A 17,221-nucleotide genomic window follows, 5' to 3' on the forward strand; every position below is an offset into this window, starting at 1 on the left:
TCAAGATGAAGCCATGCTGGAGATCAGCTCGTACCCGACGTTGTGGGAAGACCTACCCTTACGCTGGCGAGGCTGGGATAGCTGAGAATCCTGTAGATTCGGTAGGGCCTGTCTCCGCCCTCCCAAGAGAGATTAATGATGGAGCCAGAAAAGATTTCAAAGGGAACTTGGTATATCTCACGTCAAAGTAGACTTAGTCCCGTCTCGTTGCCAGAGGAGAAGCGATGATGGACGAGATGACGAGCAGGCCTAGGCGGGTTTTGACCAAGAACATGCTGAATGTGTAGAGCAGTCATATGTGGATGGAAATATGGCAGTAAAAGAATACATTTCCTTACCATTATATATACCAGTCATACGGCTTGACAATGACAGTGGTAGAAAGAGACAATGTTGCCTTGGAACAGGATCAATCAGTCACAGCATTCTTCATCTTTCAGCATTATATGTTGTGTGTGCTGCCGGAAGGCGAGGTAAAACGTATAGCGGCTCTTGGGATTGGTCGGAAGGTTAGTCAACAGCTTCGTTGAGTCACTCGGCGTTTGTTGGTGTATAGCGTGGACGAGAGCAATAGGATGGACAAAAGTGGCTTCTGTATACTGCAAACTTGCAAAATATTCATTCAAAATTAATTGAAAAAGAGAAATACAAAAACAACGCGCGACTTTATATAATTTTTTTAAGAGGTCAAAGCGTATCTGTTTGGCGCAATAAGTTTATCATATGGAACACAACTTTCTTTATTCTTTCTTTCCATCTATTCTTGACTTTTTTTCATTTCCATCTCCTTCTGCCAAATCGTTGTGCATATGCATGCGATGGACTAACCTCGGCCTTTGGATAAGACCTGAAAAGGTTTGCTCGGCATCGGTCAGCCAGTGACTCGGTTTGCAAGATAGAAATCAGTCCCTACATTCGACTGAAATCTTCTTCAATCTTTACGTTTGATTCTTTTGTAAGAAAATGTTGAAAAAGCTCACAGCTGGGTTTTCAAACTTGACAAGCGATTCGCTCCCACCTCAACACCACTCTCCACGCCGTGAGCAAGCGTATGCTGTTCTTGCTCAGAAGCTCGCCGAGGCCAATGTGTCGGTTTCCGACTCTGACTGTGTTTCATGCAACCTGCCATGTCCAGATGCCGGCGCATCGGGTGCAGGTACAGTCGTGGAAGTCTATGGAGGCAAGATATATGGTGACTATGTAGCAGAGAAATACGGTGATATTGAGGGATTGCCGACTGGGTTCGACACAGACTGGACAAGTGAATTGGCAGGGAGCGCAGATGGTGGACAGGGAAGGGTTGTCGTCCTTTCTACTGGTAAGAGCGATTGGGAGAGAGACCACACCGTGGGTGGTGATGTTGGCATAGCTTGAACAAATATTGATGTCAAACATAGCACGAGAAGAAATCACTTGCGCATTATCTAAACGAGGTCATTGAGGCTGCTCCAACCATCCAGGGGCCCACATCAAGCAGGCCTCTTCCATTTATATCCCCTTCAGCTTTCCCTCCCCCTTCGGAACCTCTTGTCCATCCCATCGCTCCGCCCCCCGCTCTTTATTCTTCCTCCCTCATTACCCAGTCAAACGACTCTTCTGACCAAACAGTTTTAGTGTTTCCCGATTGGAAAGTTGTGCACGAGGTTGAGAACTCACCAAAAGGCGCACAGGAATTGTATGATGCTGTGTTAGACGGTCATCTTGGGCGTGCAGGTAAACATGGTGTGGGGGAGGGTGTTAGGAGGAAACGAAGTTGGGCTATGCCTTATCGAGCTGTGGTCCTGCTTTGCAAGTCGTTTCTCTATAGTTGAGTCAAACTGACCTGTATGGCTTTTAGGTTCACACAAGCGTCGAGATAAACGATGTCACATCGCTGCGCCACTTTTGCGTGCCGCCTTCCATAGCTGTCTTGCGGTTCACGACATTAGCATTGATGAAACTGGCTCTTCCCTCATAAACCTCAGTGGAGATGCTCTAGAAGAGTTAGATGGGACAGAGCAGGAGAGGGAAAGGGAGATGGGAAGGAGAATCAGGGAGATTGAAGGTATAAATGGTGGAGAGGGAGGTGAAGTCGGGATATTCAACATAAATCACATTGGCGGACATCGGTACGCTGGCGTTATGCTGGTAAGTGTATATCCAAACGATGACAGTACAGCCTGATATCTTGACAGATACTCTTTCCTTCTGGGGCATACATATCTTACGGACGAGTCACGCCTCAAGAGATACCCCGAGTGGTGGAAGACACCATTTTGCAAGGGAAAATTGTCCCAGGCTTGCTAAGAAACGCTGTTGGTGTTTTTCACTCCAATAACGCAGACGGCAAAGGCTTCTTGAGCTGGTAGAGAGATGTTTTGGCGGCGCAAAATAGTAGGACATTCTTAGAATACATGCTGTCATTCGTATAGATGCAATATTTCCTTTTACAACAAGGTACAATCTAGCAACAAGATATCGAATACCTAAACCTAGATATCACCCATCTTGAGGCTATCCTGTTCGTCTTTCATGGCTCGAGTAGAGTCTGCAGCAGTATGACTCCTAGTATACGTCAACAAAAATCACAATGAACGGTACAGACTACTCACATTGCATCCTGTTGTCATGAATATTAGCAATAATTAAGATCCACGCTGTGTACGAAAAGGTCACCATAATGCAATCTATGTTGCATTATTATTGTTTGCCTATATGCCATGCAATCATTCCAAGGTTCTGACATTAGGCCTACTGAAAAGTTGGACCATCGTTTCTTGCGGCCTTTCAACATCAAAAAGAGAATATCCTCCCACGCCTACCCACGCCTTTCTGGAAGCCGTCGCTACTTGATCCAATACCTCGGATACAATAAAACCAAATGGCAAGGAGCTATTCAACAAGAAACATGACCTCTCGATTTCTATCATTCACTATGGTGTCACCCTCCTGGCGCCGGAGACCTTGAATCTCGGACGAGAGGATGGTGGTTGCTTGCAGCCAAGTCTGCAAGATGGTGAAACTCGCGCAAGAGTTGACGACGGTCAACGTCTTGGCTATCTTGATATCCATGGATCCGTTGAACATAGCGAGGCCTGTATGTATCCTATGATAATTCACTCTCCAAGATGCTACATCCTATGAGCCTTTTTCTACCTATCCATGCACTGAACAACAGATGAACTTTGGACAACACGCAACACCACAGCTCACCACGACAAACGTCTTCCTTTCAACCAGACTCCTGCCACAAACTCTCAAAGGAAGTATTTCGCTCCCGTGCCAACGCCAAAAGGAACAAAAAAAATCCTCTCAAGTTGCAACCTATTCTTATCTCTTTTCAAAGTCAGCCCATTCATATTATAAAATTAACTCGCAAAACGTAGAGTCAAGTCCCGAGGCAACGTTCTCCCAAGCCCTAGTCTCAGCCAATCTCGGAGAGCCTCCATGACTTGCCTATGCCGAGAGATCTTGGACAGCGTGCCCAAGAGTTTCGGGAGAAATGGGTAGGCCTGGCGGACGGCTGTGGCAGGGAACGCTCGCTGACAGTCGACAGCTCGCAAGATCAGGAGGCTGGTTCTCCGAATTGACCATCACCATCGCAGACACCACAGGCGTATGGGATGTCATTGTGATTGCAGCCATCTTTGTATGCGCCTGGATCATCATCCGGAGCAGTCCCATGGAAATCTCTCTCGTCCTCGCCCTCGCATTCGACCTGTCTATCCCGCTGCAATACTACAGTGGGTGTCGTCGTTGGACAGAGACATGCTGACGCGACAGACGACGAATACCTCTCGGCCAAACACGAAAAGCATCTCGAGCGGTACTGGCCTCTGCTCATCACAGGATGTGTCGCCGAAGGGATCGCATACTTTCTTATCCACCCAGATCTGTTCACCTTGATTGTCTGCATCAAGACCACGGTGTTGACGGCGTTATGGATGGGCAAGGACCAAGATGGGCTGCCGGTATGTCTCAACGCATGGCGTCGCGCGAACGCTCATCTCTGGGTAGATCAAAGTCGAATCCTCCTCAACGTCTGCTGCACCCAGTGGAAAGCAACCCCCGACAGTCCCGTCCAACATGCCGGAATGTAAACATATCCCCGAGGCTTACAAGTATCTCAAGCGGAAAGGCTTTTCGGATCCTGCGATTGCAGGTATGATTCTATCCATGAGCAAGTTGGACAAGGAAAAAGCCAAGAAGAATTTCCGCGCGTGGATAAAGGAGGAAGAACCAAAAGAGACCAAGAGGAGGGAAAAACAGTATGCAAAGTTAGCCCAGGAGGCAGGTTGGCCTGGTAAGTGGGAATCTGGCTCGGGAGGAGGTGGGAGCGAGGGCAAAGGGAACAAGCGGGCGATACCGAAAGAAGCCTTGGAAGCAGCTAACAAACTGTTAAAGTCAACCGATGATATACCGCCAGAAGAAAGACGTGAATTCATGACGTTTCTAAAAGGGGCCAAGTCTGAGGAGGAAATTAAAGTAGCCGAGGAAATGCTGGCACAGCTGGGAATACGGCTAAAGAAACCAGCCTTTTCGAAAAAAGTATTGGATGAAGCCAGACACAGGTTGAATAAGAAAAAGATGCGATCGTCAGAGAGGCATGGATATTGGGATCACCTGAACAATGCTCAATCAAAAGTGGAAATTCAAGAGGCTGTAGACATTCTGAGGGATTTGGGCATGAAACACAAAGGTCCTTTGGACCTTGAAGAGTACAAGTTTGGAGAATCGGACGGAGAAGGTGGCGTTCGGGATATCCTACTGTCCGAGGACTTTCGAGACAGATTGATCCAATCGATGAGGAAACCACAATGTAAAGACCACGAGGGTAAAAAAATAAGACCCTTGACACCAGAGCAGGTGGGCACATACCGTTACTATCTGAAACGACCTTTCTCCCGAAGAGAATTCGAGAGAGAGGTCATCCCCTGGGCAAAAGATTTCAATGTCTCTTTGGGACCAGGACATTTTGGCGGCGGACCACATAGGTTTGATGTCGAAGAACTTGAAGCACTTATACCTGCGATCCAGCAAAACGCCGATGTGGATGCCGAAATGGCAAGCCATATGATTTTTACAGCAATCAACTTGGCAAAAAAAGAAGAAGCTAAAAAGATGCTTGACAAGTGGTCTACCAAAGGAGTTACTTCGGAAGAACTTAAGAATCTCAGGAAGACGTTACCGCAATGGTATTGAGTCTATGTGTTGCAGATACTGTAGAGAAATGAGACGAAGGTGTTGTATCATTAGCAAGTTTGAGCAACATTAGATCTGCTCCGTCAACCGTTCAAGGTTGAGAGGTATCGTTGGACGAGTAGGTGGGGCGAAGCAGCTGGATCTGATGATTTTCTTTGGTTTAAAGTGAGAAATAAGTAATTACCATGCAATGAATGCTCGCAAAACGATGAATGAACTGGCTGAAAAGCGAGGCCTGAGAGATTCATCCTATACCTTGCTAAAGTCTTGGTCATATCGAAGAGGGATTCATTCTCTAGTGTTTGATGGAAATCTGTATATCAATGGGTAGATGTAATACTTTTGATATGAAACGTAAAACGTCTCTTTGATTTTTCACTAATCTATTAGTCTCACACTACTACCGAGTCTTGATAAACGGGCAAAGGGTTGATGCGGAGGCTGTCTGGTTCTCAATGGATGGACTTGATGGGACCCTTTGCTTTGGTCACAAACTGGAAAAGATAGTCAAAGATGGCGAATCATAACTGCAGGTTCGACTTGCGTAAGAAAGCCAACTTGTCTGTTGTGCTGGATGGTAGGAGTGGTTAACACAGAGCAGGATGACGAGTGTTGTCATAGAACTAATCTTGGTCGTAGAGCTTGAGGATTAGAAGAGATGTTTGTTGCCGTCCAATCCTCCATTTTGAATCCTTGACTTTTAAACGCTTCTTTTTGATGTCTGTCGTAGCAAGATTTAGCTACTATAATCTCTAGTATATTGTGAGTTTCTTGAGCTTTGCAAAGACCTTATCAACAACGTCGTTTTTCGACTTGCTGCGTAGAGATGACTGGACATTTTCTTCGCCATACCAACAAACGTCTGACGACAAAAGTATCCTTGATTCTGTAAGAAATGAATGTCTAAGCATAGATGGCAATTCTTGATATACATACCGTGAGTGGTAGAATTCTAATTGATAGCATAGTATAGCCGTTTCAAAGTCGATTGTATCTTTTCTTGTCATTGTATTCCAAGTGGCGAATGATATAAAAGAGAAAAAAAAAAGTTACCGAGATATATCAACAGAACGGCAGCCTCCACCTTTTTCATCTTCTTTATTTCAGCATTCTACTTTTTACAAAAGAATCATCTTATCAATGGCTCCGCCAGCACAAGCTGCCTCCTCGTCTCAGGAGAACAACAGTTCAGATGCTGCAGCGCAAGTGCAGGCAGCAGAGATGAGTGTCATACTCTGTACTGCAGGTTGTAAGTTTGTACACGCAAAAGGGGATGAACAATGACAGAGAGGCAACAGACGACCATACTATAAGATTCTGGGAGGCTTGGTCTGGTATATGTTATCGACAAATCACGCTCTCTCCTCAATGGGTTCGACTCTTCCCATATTCAGCGTGGAATAGGGCTAACGGACAATGTAGAAACAAGTGAATAGACTGGCAATCAGTCCCAACAAGGCTTTCGTCGCTGCTGCAGGGAATGGGACTGTCCGGTGTGCCTACCATACAGGTAACACAGGGAAAAAGATCTGACGGGTCTGTAGTATATGGGATATACAATCATTATCAAACACACCTGTACGACCGATGGTCCTTGTCGTTTCTGTGTCCGAATGCTGATGTAAATAAATGAATAAAAAGATAGCAACGCTGGACGGACATACGGGAAATGTTGTAGCGCTTGCGTATAGTGCTTTAGGGAAATGGATTGTAACAGGTAGTGAAGATGGTACTGTCAAAGTCTGGGATACACGGTACAATTTTATCTTTTCCCTTGCTTCCCGCTTTTGCTGACCAGTCTTTGATAGGACAGCGCAAACACAACGAGTTTATTTGCATGAGTATCCAGTCAATGATGTTATCATACATCCGAATCAAGGAGAGTTGATAAGTTGTGATCAGAGTGGCTCAGTCAAGATTTGGGATCTAGCGGAGAATACATGTACCCATGAACTTGTCTGTCTACTGTCTCTTATCAGTGCTACCTACGTGAGAATCCTGACTCAAAGAGCGACGAATAGGTACCCGATGAAGACGTGCCCATTAGAAGTGTTTCCATATCATCCGACGGCAACACACTCGTCGCTGCCAATGATCATGTACGTTCAGATTCATTGTCGAAGGCCACATCAATGACAAGTCGTACGCAGGGTATGGTTTACGTTTGGAGAATTATTCCCGTGCCAAACGCCAATGCCAACCTCATTCCTGTCACATCCTTCCGTGCTCACACAAAATACATCACCCGATGTCTCTTATCCCCTGATACCAAATATCTTGCTACCTGTTCTGCAGACCATACAGTAAAAATATGGTCTACGGCAGAAATCGACTATACGCTGGAAAAGACGTTAGTAGGTCATCAGAGATGGGTATGGGATGCAGCGTTCAGTGCCGATAGTGCGTATTTGGTAACTGGTAAATCTCCTCGATTGCATGGAAATGGGTTACGATTGACAATCATGTCAGCGTCAAGTGATCATGCGGCGAGACTATGGGACTTAAGCTTAGGAGAGACAGTAAGGCAGTATGATGGACATCACCGGTAAATATCTGTCTTGAAAATCAATGTACGGTGACTGATTGGAACAATCTTTTAGAGCTGCAGTGTGTTGCGCATTGAATGATATCAACCTTGCTTGAAAAGGAATCCTGAAACTTTATGAGCACTTAGTAAATTCATTTTTTGGATTTCTGAATTCAAGAATGATTACTAAGGACGGAGCTGACAGAGCCGTTGGATGAAGCCATACAATCAATGCATTAAAATAAAAGAGAGAATTGTTTTCTCAAGCTACACATCAACTATTCAACAAATTCCCAATTTCTCAAAACATGCTCTATTCTTGTCCTTGTCTATTCGAAAATCTTGCGCTTCAACCCAAAACCTTTCTCAACTCCTTCTTTTGCTCAGGTGTTAGGCGCGAGGGGAACACAACGTTCCATCGCACAATAAGATCACCGGCCTTTTTCACTGAACCAGGCTTGGAGACGGGCATACCTTCGCCTGGAACACGCGTTTCTTGCCCAGGTTGAATTATTTGCTATTTCCCAAACGGGCGGATTAGCCACCGTTCAACGACTTGAATTGAAAGATGACATACGCCTTCTGGTAAAGAAACCTGTATTCTTCTGCCGTCAAGCTGCTCCACCTCTTTCGTGATCTTGCCCCCACCATCAGGACCGAGAAGAGCTTGAGAAAGGGAAATGTTGAGTTTAATGATAAGATCATCGTCTACTCTTTCAAATCGGTTGTGAGGTTTTTCCTCTACAATGAAGGTAACGGTCCTAAAACGTCGTCAACACTAGCGCATTCTCCAAAAAAAATTCCACTTGCTGAGATTGCCCATATTCATCTTCGTTGCCTGCTCCAGCGAACTTGATCTTTGTACCCTTTTTCCACCCTGCCTTATAGGCGACTTCCAATATCTTCTCCGCTTGTGCGCCAGTCCTCAGATGCCTCGTAATTTTCAGTTTTTTGGTACCACCCTTGTACAGTTCTTCAAGTGTGAGTGCAAGGGGTTTAGTGATTTCTCCAGGGGGAGGAGGGTTGGAAGGCGACTCGGAAGCGAATCCACCGGGCATACCACCCATACCACCTCCCATACGAGTCGAACGCATTCGCGGACCACCACGACTAGATCCACCAAACCCGCCGCCACCAATTGAAGAGAAGATATCATCTCCTCCGCTGCCACCCATACTTGAGAAGAAGGAGCTATAATACGGAAAGTTGATCAGCATCCATACCACCAGACTTATCATAGACAAGTGTCGACTGGAACGAGAATGCTTTGAAGACTAAACAAAGACTTACTTGAAGATGTCATTGGGGTCCGTAGCATGAAACGTGAATCCGCCGCCTCCCGCGCCGCCTGGGAAGCCGCCAAACCCACCACCATCACCACCAGGAGCTCCGCCGCCTTTCAGGCCCTCTTCACCAAGTTGATCGTAGATCTCCTTCTTTTTCTAGAAACAGGTTAGAATTATTCCTACAGCGTTAAACATAATACCAAGCTTACAGGGTCAGAAAGTACTTCATAGGCTTCGCCAATCTTTTTAAATTTTTCTTCAGCAGCAGCTCGCTTGTCTCCCGGATTCTTGTCGGGATGCCATTTTAAGGACTCTCTACGGTAAGCCTACATAAATCAGTGAGTTCAGGACATAAAAGTCTACGTTTACAAGATATATACCTTTTTGATATCGGCTTCAGTCGCGTCCTTGCTCAGACCCAATACCTACAGAGATGTAAGCCATAACCAAGTGTGAGATGAGAGTCGCTAGACTAACCTTATAGTACTCTGTGTTGTTGACCATATTGCTTGTGGATAGATGTAAAGGTGCGATCGAAGAGGACTTGATCTTTTTTATATATATAAAAACGAATAAAAGAATTGTCATAATGAATCCATCAACAATTACTGGAATGTGCTGGAAACAATGACGAAAGAGCAATGATTACGTAAACAGCCTTGACCTCCACCTTTCACCTTCATCAAAAAGGAGTAACCATTTCTGTTTTGCAACAATGCCAAAATTGAGATTGTTTGGTAAAGTGAAATTGCCATGAGATTGAGAAGAGTTTGCCAAAGTACAAATGTACGCCCCGCCAGGCGTGGACTCGGAAAGTAGCGGCGAAGAGACGACCCCACCTCCGACACCGCCGCCTCCAAAACCTCCAAGGAGACACTTCAAGTTCACAAGTCTTTTTTCACCCACACAAAAACTCGGTTCACCCAAAAAGAGTAAAGAAAAGGAAACTGACGGTAACGATGGCGAATCAACGAGTAAAGACAAAAATGAGGAGCTATCGGTACCGGCTAAAAAGAGTGTGAGGATATTTGCGGGAGAGTTGCAAGGTGGACAAAAGGGCAGCCAAATGGAGGGGCTGACCACCACCAAGGGAGAAAGTGTAGCCGTGGAACCTTCTCCACTCATAGAGGTTAAAGAGAAAACTGAAGCAGAGTCAGTCGCTGAATTAGAGGCTGTTGAAAATTCAGCAAAGCCAGAGGTTAATGAAGCCGCCGTCGAAGTGCTTACCTTGCTGAGAAAACTAGTGGCAGAAACCCATAAAAACGCAGGAGATACAAAAACAGAAGATTCAGTGACTAAAAAAGCTGAAGGTGCGATTGATGAAAAATCTGAAATGGAAAAGGTTAAAAAAGGAGAGGCGCTTCAAGCTTCCAAGACAGATGAGTTGGAAAAACTGAAATTGCAAGCTCTAATAGATACAGAGTCAAAACAACATTCTGGTAAAAACTCTTCCTCAAATGTTGCGACTTCTAATCAACCATTCACGGCTCCTCCAGCTGGCTATTTTCAGCCTATACAGCACCATGGTGAAGCCGAAAAATACTTTGCAAGTTTTAGTCCTCCTTCAAGATCAAATGCTCAAAATGGTCAAGCCCCTCAAACTGCGCCTCCTCATGGCTTTGCTCCAGCTGGACCTTATTCAGGAGGCTCACCTCTTATGTGGGGTTTTTGGTATCCTTCTCCACCCAAGGTTAATGCACCGATTTTCCAGCATGGAGGTATGCCTTATCAAGCAACGCCTAGCTTTTATCCAAACATACCTCAACCACCTTGGTGGCATCCGCCACTAGTACAGGTGACCAATAATGGTAGAGAGAGATCCGAGAATCATGATATGCAAAACTATTTGCCGGCTGCGCCTGTTCAATCAAACTCAAATCATCACTCTGACAAGAAATTGAGGTGTAAGACAAGTGAACCAACCCAGGATGAACTTCTTGGCGTTACAGCCCAAGTAAACGGATCTTCCAAGATGGCTGCGCTCAGAGAGAATGATATCGATAAAAATGTAGATAATACCGATAACCAAAGGGAAGACCTGCACCACGGAAAGTCTGTCGACCACCATAAGGTAACTGTTTCGCCTTTTCAATCGCCACTCTGGCCTCATGACTCAATTGCTAACTCGCTCACTCTCAGTCATTCCCGCATTCTAATGTCGATACATTACCTTCAGACGATCCTCAAATTCAATTAAAAGAACAACTAGCTCGATATCAGGCGCGATACAAATCTGTGGTGCGGAAGTACGAACAAGGAACTCACAAAATGGATGTAAAAGAGATGAAAGAGCTTAAAATGGAGGCAAAGACGTTGAAAGAAAAAGTCAGAGAGTTGAAAGAGAGGCTGAAGAAGCTGGAAGATGTAACTATTTTTCCATTGTCACTTGAAGCGAAAAAGCTAATGTCGTATTTCTATGTACAGAAAGAGGAGGATAAGAAACTTTCATCAAAACAGGAACTGTCGTCTGAAACTATCTCCTGTTCTTTTGACCCTCCCATGGTGGTTGAGTCACTTTCAGATTTACAAAATCATTTAGTCAATGCCGAGGAATCTTATAGCGTTACCGCTCGGGCACTTGAAGACACAGAGCTGGGAGAAAAAGAAAGAGTAAAACTGGAAAAAATATGCTACGATAGAAAGAAGAAGATCAAAGAGTTAAAGAAAAAGATTGCTGACTCTAAAGCTCACAATACGGGTACTGATAGGCTTGATGATACCAGAAACCCCAAATCATTACCTTTGTCTGAAGGATTAAACAAACTTGCTACTGATTCCGAAGAACATAAGCCACATACCAAGGAAACAGAGGAGGCAGAACAAAGCGTGACAATTTTTTTAGCTGCACAACAACCTGAAAAAATGACGTCTACGAGCAAGTTGGAAGTTTCTGTGTCCAGATATAAAGCTATCTATGAACAAGCTATTAAAGTTTACAAACAAGACGGATTGTCCGAGGACGATAGGAAAGCGAAAAAAGCACTGGCCAAAAGAGCTGAGAGAAAGCTGCAAGAAGCTATGGAGGCACTGCAAAGAGCAAGGAAACAAAGTTCGACAGAGACGCAAGTTTATGTAGAAGAGGGAAGGAAGATAATTGAGCCTTTCACTTTGGAACAGCCAGAAATGACACTGAAAGTATCGAGTGACGTACCCCAATCAAAACAGAGTAAACTATCCTCTCATAGTGATGTCAAGGCAATTGAAAATCCGGCAAGAGATAAAAACTCTACATTTACATCTGGAGTCGGCAAGAAAATTCTTGAGCAATCCTCAACACACTCTTCTCAACCCTCAGTTGACAAACTCAATGGCTACCTGACCAAATACCAGTCTGCATACACTGAAGCTGTGACGGCGTATGAACTGAGTGCTGATGAAAATGAGAAGAAAAACAGAAAAGAGAATATGATGCAAGCCGAAAGCAATCTGAAGGAGGCTATTCAATCTTTAGAAACAGTCGAAAAGAAGGACGAAGATGAAAGCAGAGTCATGGAAGAAACGCAGACAGAAGCCGGATTGGGAGTGGGAGCGGACACTGAAAATGCCATTGAAAACCCAGTTGTAGAAGCTCAAGAGCGTCATCAGCCTGTACAAAGACAAACAGTTGAACTATCCAAACCTATCAAGGACGAAGCCTTCGTTCCTGACCTTGTTCATTCATCAGTTGCTAAACTTGAAACCTATGCGAGCAAGTATGAAGCAGATAATGATCGAGCTGACAAAGCTTACTTAAACGAAAATCTATCCAGTGATGAGCGAAAAGAGAAGAAGGCGGAAGTACAAAGGGCTGAGAGTATATTGAAAGAAGCTACGCAAGCTTTAGAAAGCCTGAAAGAGAAACCGGATAGAGCAAGCCGAGAGAAGGACGAGGTAGACGTGGTTATGAGTAGGGCAGATACGCAAGAACTTGAAGTCCAGCAGATAAATGATCAAGGACGGCAACAACCTTTGCAGCCTTCTTTAAAATCTCCTCCCATTCAAAAATTCGAATACGATGATAGGGAGAATATATCTGACGACGTAAAGGCTGCCAATCCGCCTGATGTATCATCTCATTCAGATTCAATTTCCAGAATACAGGCCTATGTCACGAAATACCAGCAGGCATATTCACAAGCAGCTAAAGCTTGCAAACAAGGCGATCTGGATGATAATGAAATGAGGAAGAGAAAAGATCATATGGGGAGAATCAAGAGCAAGCTTAGAGAAGCCACCGAGGCTCTTCATTTGGCGAACAACGACCAAAGCAAAGGAAAACCAATCAAGCAAAAGGATGAAGGTATAAATTGGACTTCAGATAACAGAAAGCATGAGCAGAGCCTGCCTTTCTCTCATGAAAATCCAAAACATGCCACTGGCAATAACTCAGAGATTCAGTCTGCTTCTAAAATAAACACAGAAGAGACTTCGGAAAGTGACAAGGAGCTAAAACGGCTTGAGAAATATATACTCAAATATAAAGATGATTATTCTGAAGCCCTGAAAGCTTACAAAGACGACAGACTCAGTGGAGAGGGAAAGATGGAGAAAAAAGGAGAATTACGAGTTGCGGAAAGTAGATTGAGGGAAGTGATGCAGGCAATGGATAAGATCAGGCGGGAAAATTGTGGAAAATGCGAACAGAACCAGAACGAACAGCCAAAGAAACTTGATAAGGGCAAAGGTAAAGCATTGCAAAAGGATGTGGAAAATGACAGAACCCAAGAATATGTCAGATCGGACACACAATTGAAGAAAGCTGATCGAAAATCATCTTTATCCCAAGCGGAACTTCCGTTTTCGAACAAAGACCAAGAAAAATTACTGCGTCAATACCAAGCTAGATATAATTCGCTAATGAGATGTATCAAGTATGAAGGCACAACTGCTCGGGATGGCGAACTCAAATTAAAAGAAATAGACTTAGTCAAAGCAAAAATCAAACAGCTCATGTTGCAGATAAAGTCCTCTCCTCACGATCGAAATACGAAAGGGTTATCTACTGGTTTGACGGATAAGGAGCCAAAATCAGCCAAGCACTTTATTAATGCTGATCAAAGCAATTTACAAGAACTATCGGACGGCAACAATTCATCCCCGAGGAATGCCTCTGGAGAACCTCTGGAGAGCTCTCTGTCTAGACCAATTCCCAAAAACGAAAACGAGAAGATGCTGATATCTTATCGGACAAGATACGAGTCTCTGCGAAAAATAATTGAAAATGACGACCAAATGACTGCTCATGATCGTGAATTGAAGATTAAAGAGGTTGATCACTTGAAGAAAAAAATCAGAAATCTCACTGCCTTAGCAAAAAGCACTCCAGCAAAAGAGAAAGCTGACGTCCAGTGTTCTGACAGCGCCAACCTACCACAATCTACTAAACAAACCACTCTTGATTGCTCTCGAGAAGTAATAAATACTGAAATGCTTATACAAAGAGCTAAATCAGAGTACACTACCTTGTTAAAACTCTCCAAAGGTGAGAACCTCAGCCAAGAAGAGCGAAAGAAAATCAAGCAAAAGGCTCAACTGCAAGCCCGAGTCATCAAGAAAATGATTGAAAAGGTAGATGAAAGGCAAAACAAAGAGAAAATGGTGGAAAAGCGAGAGAATGAGAATTTGAAGAAAAGACATGGGCACGTCACTCCCGAGACCCTCGAGCGAGTAATTGAGCAAGTGGTACAAGATAGAACCGTTGACGGAGCGATTGAAGAGGTACAAAATCAAAAAGCTCACATTGAAGAGATTCAAGGCATTAATCATGCTAACGACTCTGACTTGTCTCTTGGTATTGATAGTTGGGCACCACTTCAAATCTCGAAAGATCGTTCCGGACGATCAAAATATCAGCCAGACACAGTGGTACAAGCACCAAACAGTTTTATAACACAATGTATACAAGAAACGCCTGTTTCAACTGGAAATTTGACGAAAGTAACTTGGTCTCAAAGTCTAGTGTCTTTGTCCAAATGTATAGGTAGGTTTTCTCAGATTTATAGGAACTGTCAGCAGCTGACGATGATGCAGACCTCGGTAATACCATTCTTCATTCTATAAAAACAACTACCCCAGATGGCAGCCCGCTCGGCGCTCTTATCACTCGCCTTGTGAGTGGGCTACTCATGCAACGTGATTTAGTAGACTCCATGCGCAGAGTCGTGGGGGATGGGCACGATGAGCAGCTGATAGAGTTTGTGGAGCACCTGGATACAGTCAAAATTTTCTTGGAACAAATCTCATCCTCAAAGAGAGCTGAGGGAGAAGACATCGAAAGGGAAACGAGAAGGGGCCAACAATGTATGCCACACTTCATCAGAGAGACAAAGAAACTAATCACATTGATAAAGTGCTTGAAACCGTCACGTTCAAAAGAATATTAGATTATATCACAGCATTGACCGAATTTCTTACTCCAGAGATGATCAGAGCCATAAAAATGATTTTTGATAGATTTCGAGACGAAGGATTTAATATGAAAAGGTATGTTTTTTTTCTTCTTTATATCACGGGGAAAAGGACAAGACATTCATACCTCTCAGTATAATTCACGCTGCTCTCATCATACGAAAGGAAATCACACTTATCCATGACGCAAAAGATACAGGGAGTGATATAGAGCAAAAAAAGAAGACCAAGGGACTCATTGGAGTACTTGACATGGTAAGATTCTGCTATCAAAGATGGCCTACATCTGATACCCATGTTCCAGTTCTTGGAATTCATCTCACCAGACCGTCATCAACTCGGAGTTGGTATACACCATCACCTTGAAGAACCGACACCACACTCAAAGGAGCTGTTGACTGCAAGAAAAGTGTCCATCTCGCCCGTTAAAGAAGAAATGACATCGCCCAGCCTTTCAAAAGACCTTGATCTTTCTCCAAAGTCTCACCATGGTCACAGCCTATCCAACTTCATTCATCGGCTACATCACAAAAGTAGCTCGCACTCTTCTCCCACTACGCCAACGCAAGAAAGCATAAACAGAATGGCCGAATATCGTCCTGTCGATTCCCCGCCTGTGACCAAGCCAGGTAAAACTGAGATATCCCACGCACCCATAAAGCTTCCCCCAGCCACCCAAAGGTTCCTCGACGGTGCTACTGACTGTCAGAAAACATCACCAAGTCATTCTTTCCAATTCGCAGACAGAATCCCGATAGAGTCCTCCAAAGAGCACAAGAAACCCCCTCCACTTGCCTTTCCTCTGCATAGCGGTTCGACAGGATCCGACATCTCTCCGTCTCGAATGATTCATTTCCCAACATCCTCTGTTTCGCCAACATTTGAACATGATTTGCTGGAGCGTGACTTGGAATCGAGTCCCTCAAAGTACTCCCAGTCTTCCGCTGCATCCACAGCAACAGAAGGGACGGTGCGTTCTGACCGACAGGCAGCCAAACTACTCGCATTCGCCGATAGTGGTCCAAAGCCGGTACATTGCGATTCCAGAGACGATGTTGACGGGCTGCCTGATGACAAGGAGAAGCAGGCTCCAACCGAGGAGGAAGTGCACCGAGCAGAGAAGGTGATGTACCCAGACCTTGTGAGCCCTCCCAAGCTTGTAAGACCTCAAAAGTCTTTCTTGAGGATGGGAGGAAAGATTTGAAAACGTCGAATGCAAACCGTTTACTCTTTCAACGGTCTTTCTGTTTCGGCGATCGCCGACGATATCGGTGAATTTCAAAGTTGAGATTCATGGTGACGTCGACGAATTCTATCCTTGAAGTGATGTCAAGGGTTATTTATAAACGTAATATTGTTTATTTCTTTAGCGAAATGATTTATTGTAACAAAATGTAGAGCAGAGAGAGTGAACAAGTGACGGGAAGTGGCGCTGAAAGCCAACAAGGAGAAGCAAAAGCGACTGGAGAACGCTGACTGCAGAGAAAGAGGTAATCTCTGCAGTCTTCTACGACGATAAAAGTATTAGCGGGAAGAAGTTTGGTTGTCAATAAGCTCAAGATAGTTCAGAGGCTGGAACGGTTATGATATACTTTGTCTCATCTACCAAATTTCATATAGATGACGCACTATGTCAGTCGTCAATTCCCAAGCCATCTCACCTTGCAGCTCCCATGGCAAAACGTCCATAAGCGACGTCTGTTATATTTTGAGCTGCTAGGTCTGCAGGTATATGTAATCTGCCGTAAATTCTGGTGCTCTTTCGATGCTTGGTTCATTAACGATTGGTAAAGTCCCTAAAACATAGTCCCGCATTTTATGGATCGAGTGAAGAACCATC

At 44.4% G+C, this 17,221-nt stretch overlaps 5 protein-coding genes across 5 annotated transcripts; 4 read left to right on the top strand and 1 right to left on the bottom strand.

The window, feature by feature from the left end:
• Positions 1 to 963: 963 nt before the first annotated feature.
• On the top strand, positions 964 to 2,348 carry L203_104341 (uncharacterized protein; the record flags this gene model as incomplete). Its single annotated transcript, XM_066213728.1, has 4 exons — positions 964 to 1,347; positions 1,398 to 1,788; positions 1,838 to 2,127; positions 2,175 to 2,348. 4 exons carry the CDS (start codon positions 964 to 966, stop codon positions 2,346 to 2,348), a joined length of 1,239 nt encoding a protein of 412 aa, XP_066069825.1.
• Positions 2,349 to 3,437: 1,089 nt separating this feature from the next.
• L203_104342 (uncharacterized protein) lies at positions 3,438 to 5,181 on the top strand (the record flags this gene model as incomplete). The annotated part of the gene is made up of 4 exons (XM_066213729.1): positions 3,438 to 3,485; positions 3,536 to 3,628; positions 3,744 to 3,950; positions 3,997 to 5,181. The coding sequence occupies 4 exons, from the start codon at positions 3,438 to 3,440 to the stop codon at positions 5,179 to 5,181; spliced, it is 1,533 nt and encodes a 510-aa protein (XP_066069826.1).
• A 1,140-nt stretch (positions 5,182 to 6,321) lies between these two features.
• Positions 6,322 to 7,824, top strand: L203_104343 (uncharacterized protein; the record flags this gene model as incomplete). The annotated part of the gene is made up of 10 exons (XM_066213730.1): positions 6,322 to 6,430; positions 6,480 to 6,553; positions 6,604 to 6,674; positions 6,726 to 6,759; positions 6,823 to 6,935; positions 6,990 to 7,137; positions 7,203 to 7,280; positions 7,332 to 7,599; positions 7,651 to 7,726; positions 7,782 to 7,824. 10 exons carry the CDS (start codon positions 6,322 to 6,324, stop codon positions 7,822 to 7,824), a joined length of 1,014 nt encoding a protein of 337 aa, XP_066069827.1.
• A 233-nt stretch (positions 7,825 to 8,057) lies between these two features.
• Positions 8,058 to 9,498, bottom strand: L203_104344 (uncharacterized protein; the record flags this gene model as incomplete). Its single annotated transcript, XM_066213731.1, has 7 exons — positions 8,058 to 8,225; positions 8,286 to 8,469; positions 8,519 to 8,899; positions 8,999 to 9,150; positions 9,204 to 9,320; positions 9,375 to 9,419; positions 9,472 to 9,498. The coding sequence occupies 7 exons, from the start codon at positions 9,496 to 9,498 to the stop codon at positions 8,058 to 8,060; spliced, it is 1,074 nt and encodes a 357-aa protein (XP_066069828.1).
• Positions 9,499 to 9,778: 280 nt separating this feature from the next.
• L203_104345 (uncharacterized protein) lies at positions 9,779 to 16,585 on the top strand (the record flags this gene model as incomplete). The annotated part of the gene is made up of 6 exons (XM_066213732.1): positions 9,779 to 11,065; positions 11,134 to 14,953; positions 15,004 to 15,273; positions 15,324 to 15,456; positions 15,516 to 15,636; positions 15,686 to 16,585. The coding sequence occupies 6 exons, from the start codon at positions 9,779 to 9,781 to the stop codon at positions 16,583 to 16,585; spliced, it is 6,531 nt and encodes a 2,176-aa protein (XP_066069829.1).
• Positions 16,586 to 17,221: the final 636 nt, after the last annotated feature.

The sequence above is a fragment of the Cryptococcus depauperatus genome, chromosome 5 (assembly GCF_001720195.1).
Source record: "Cryptococcus depauperatus CBS 7841 chromosome 5, complete sequence".
Lineage (NCBI taxonomy): Eukaryota > Fungi > Basidiomycota > Tremellomycetes > Tremellales > Cryptococcaceae > Cryptococcus > Cryptococcus depauperatus.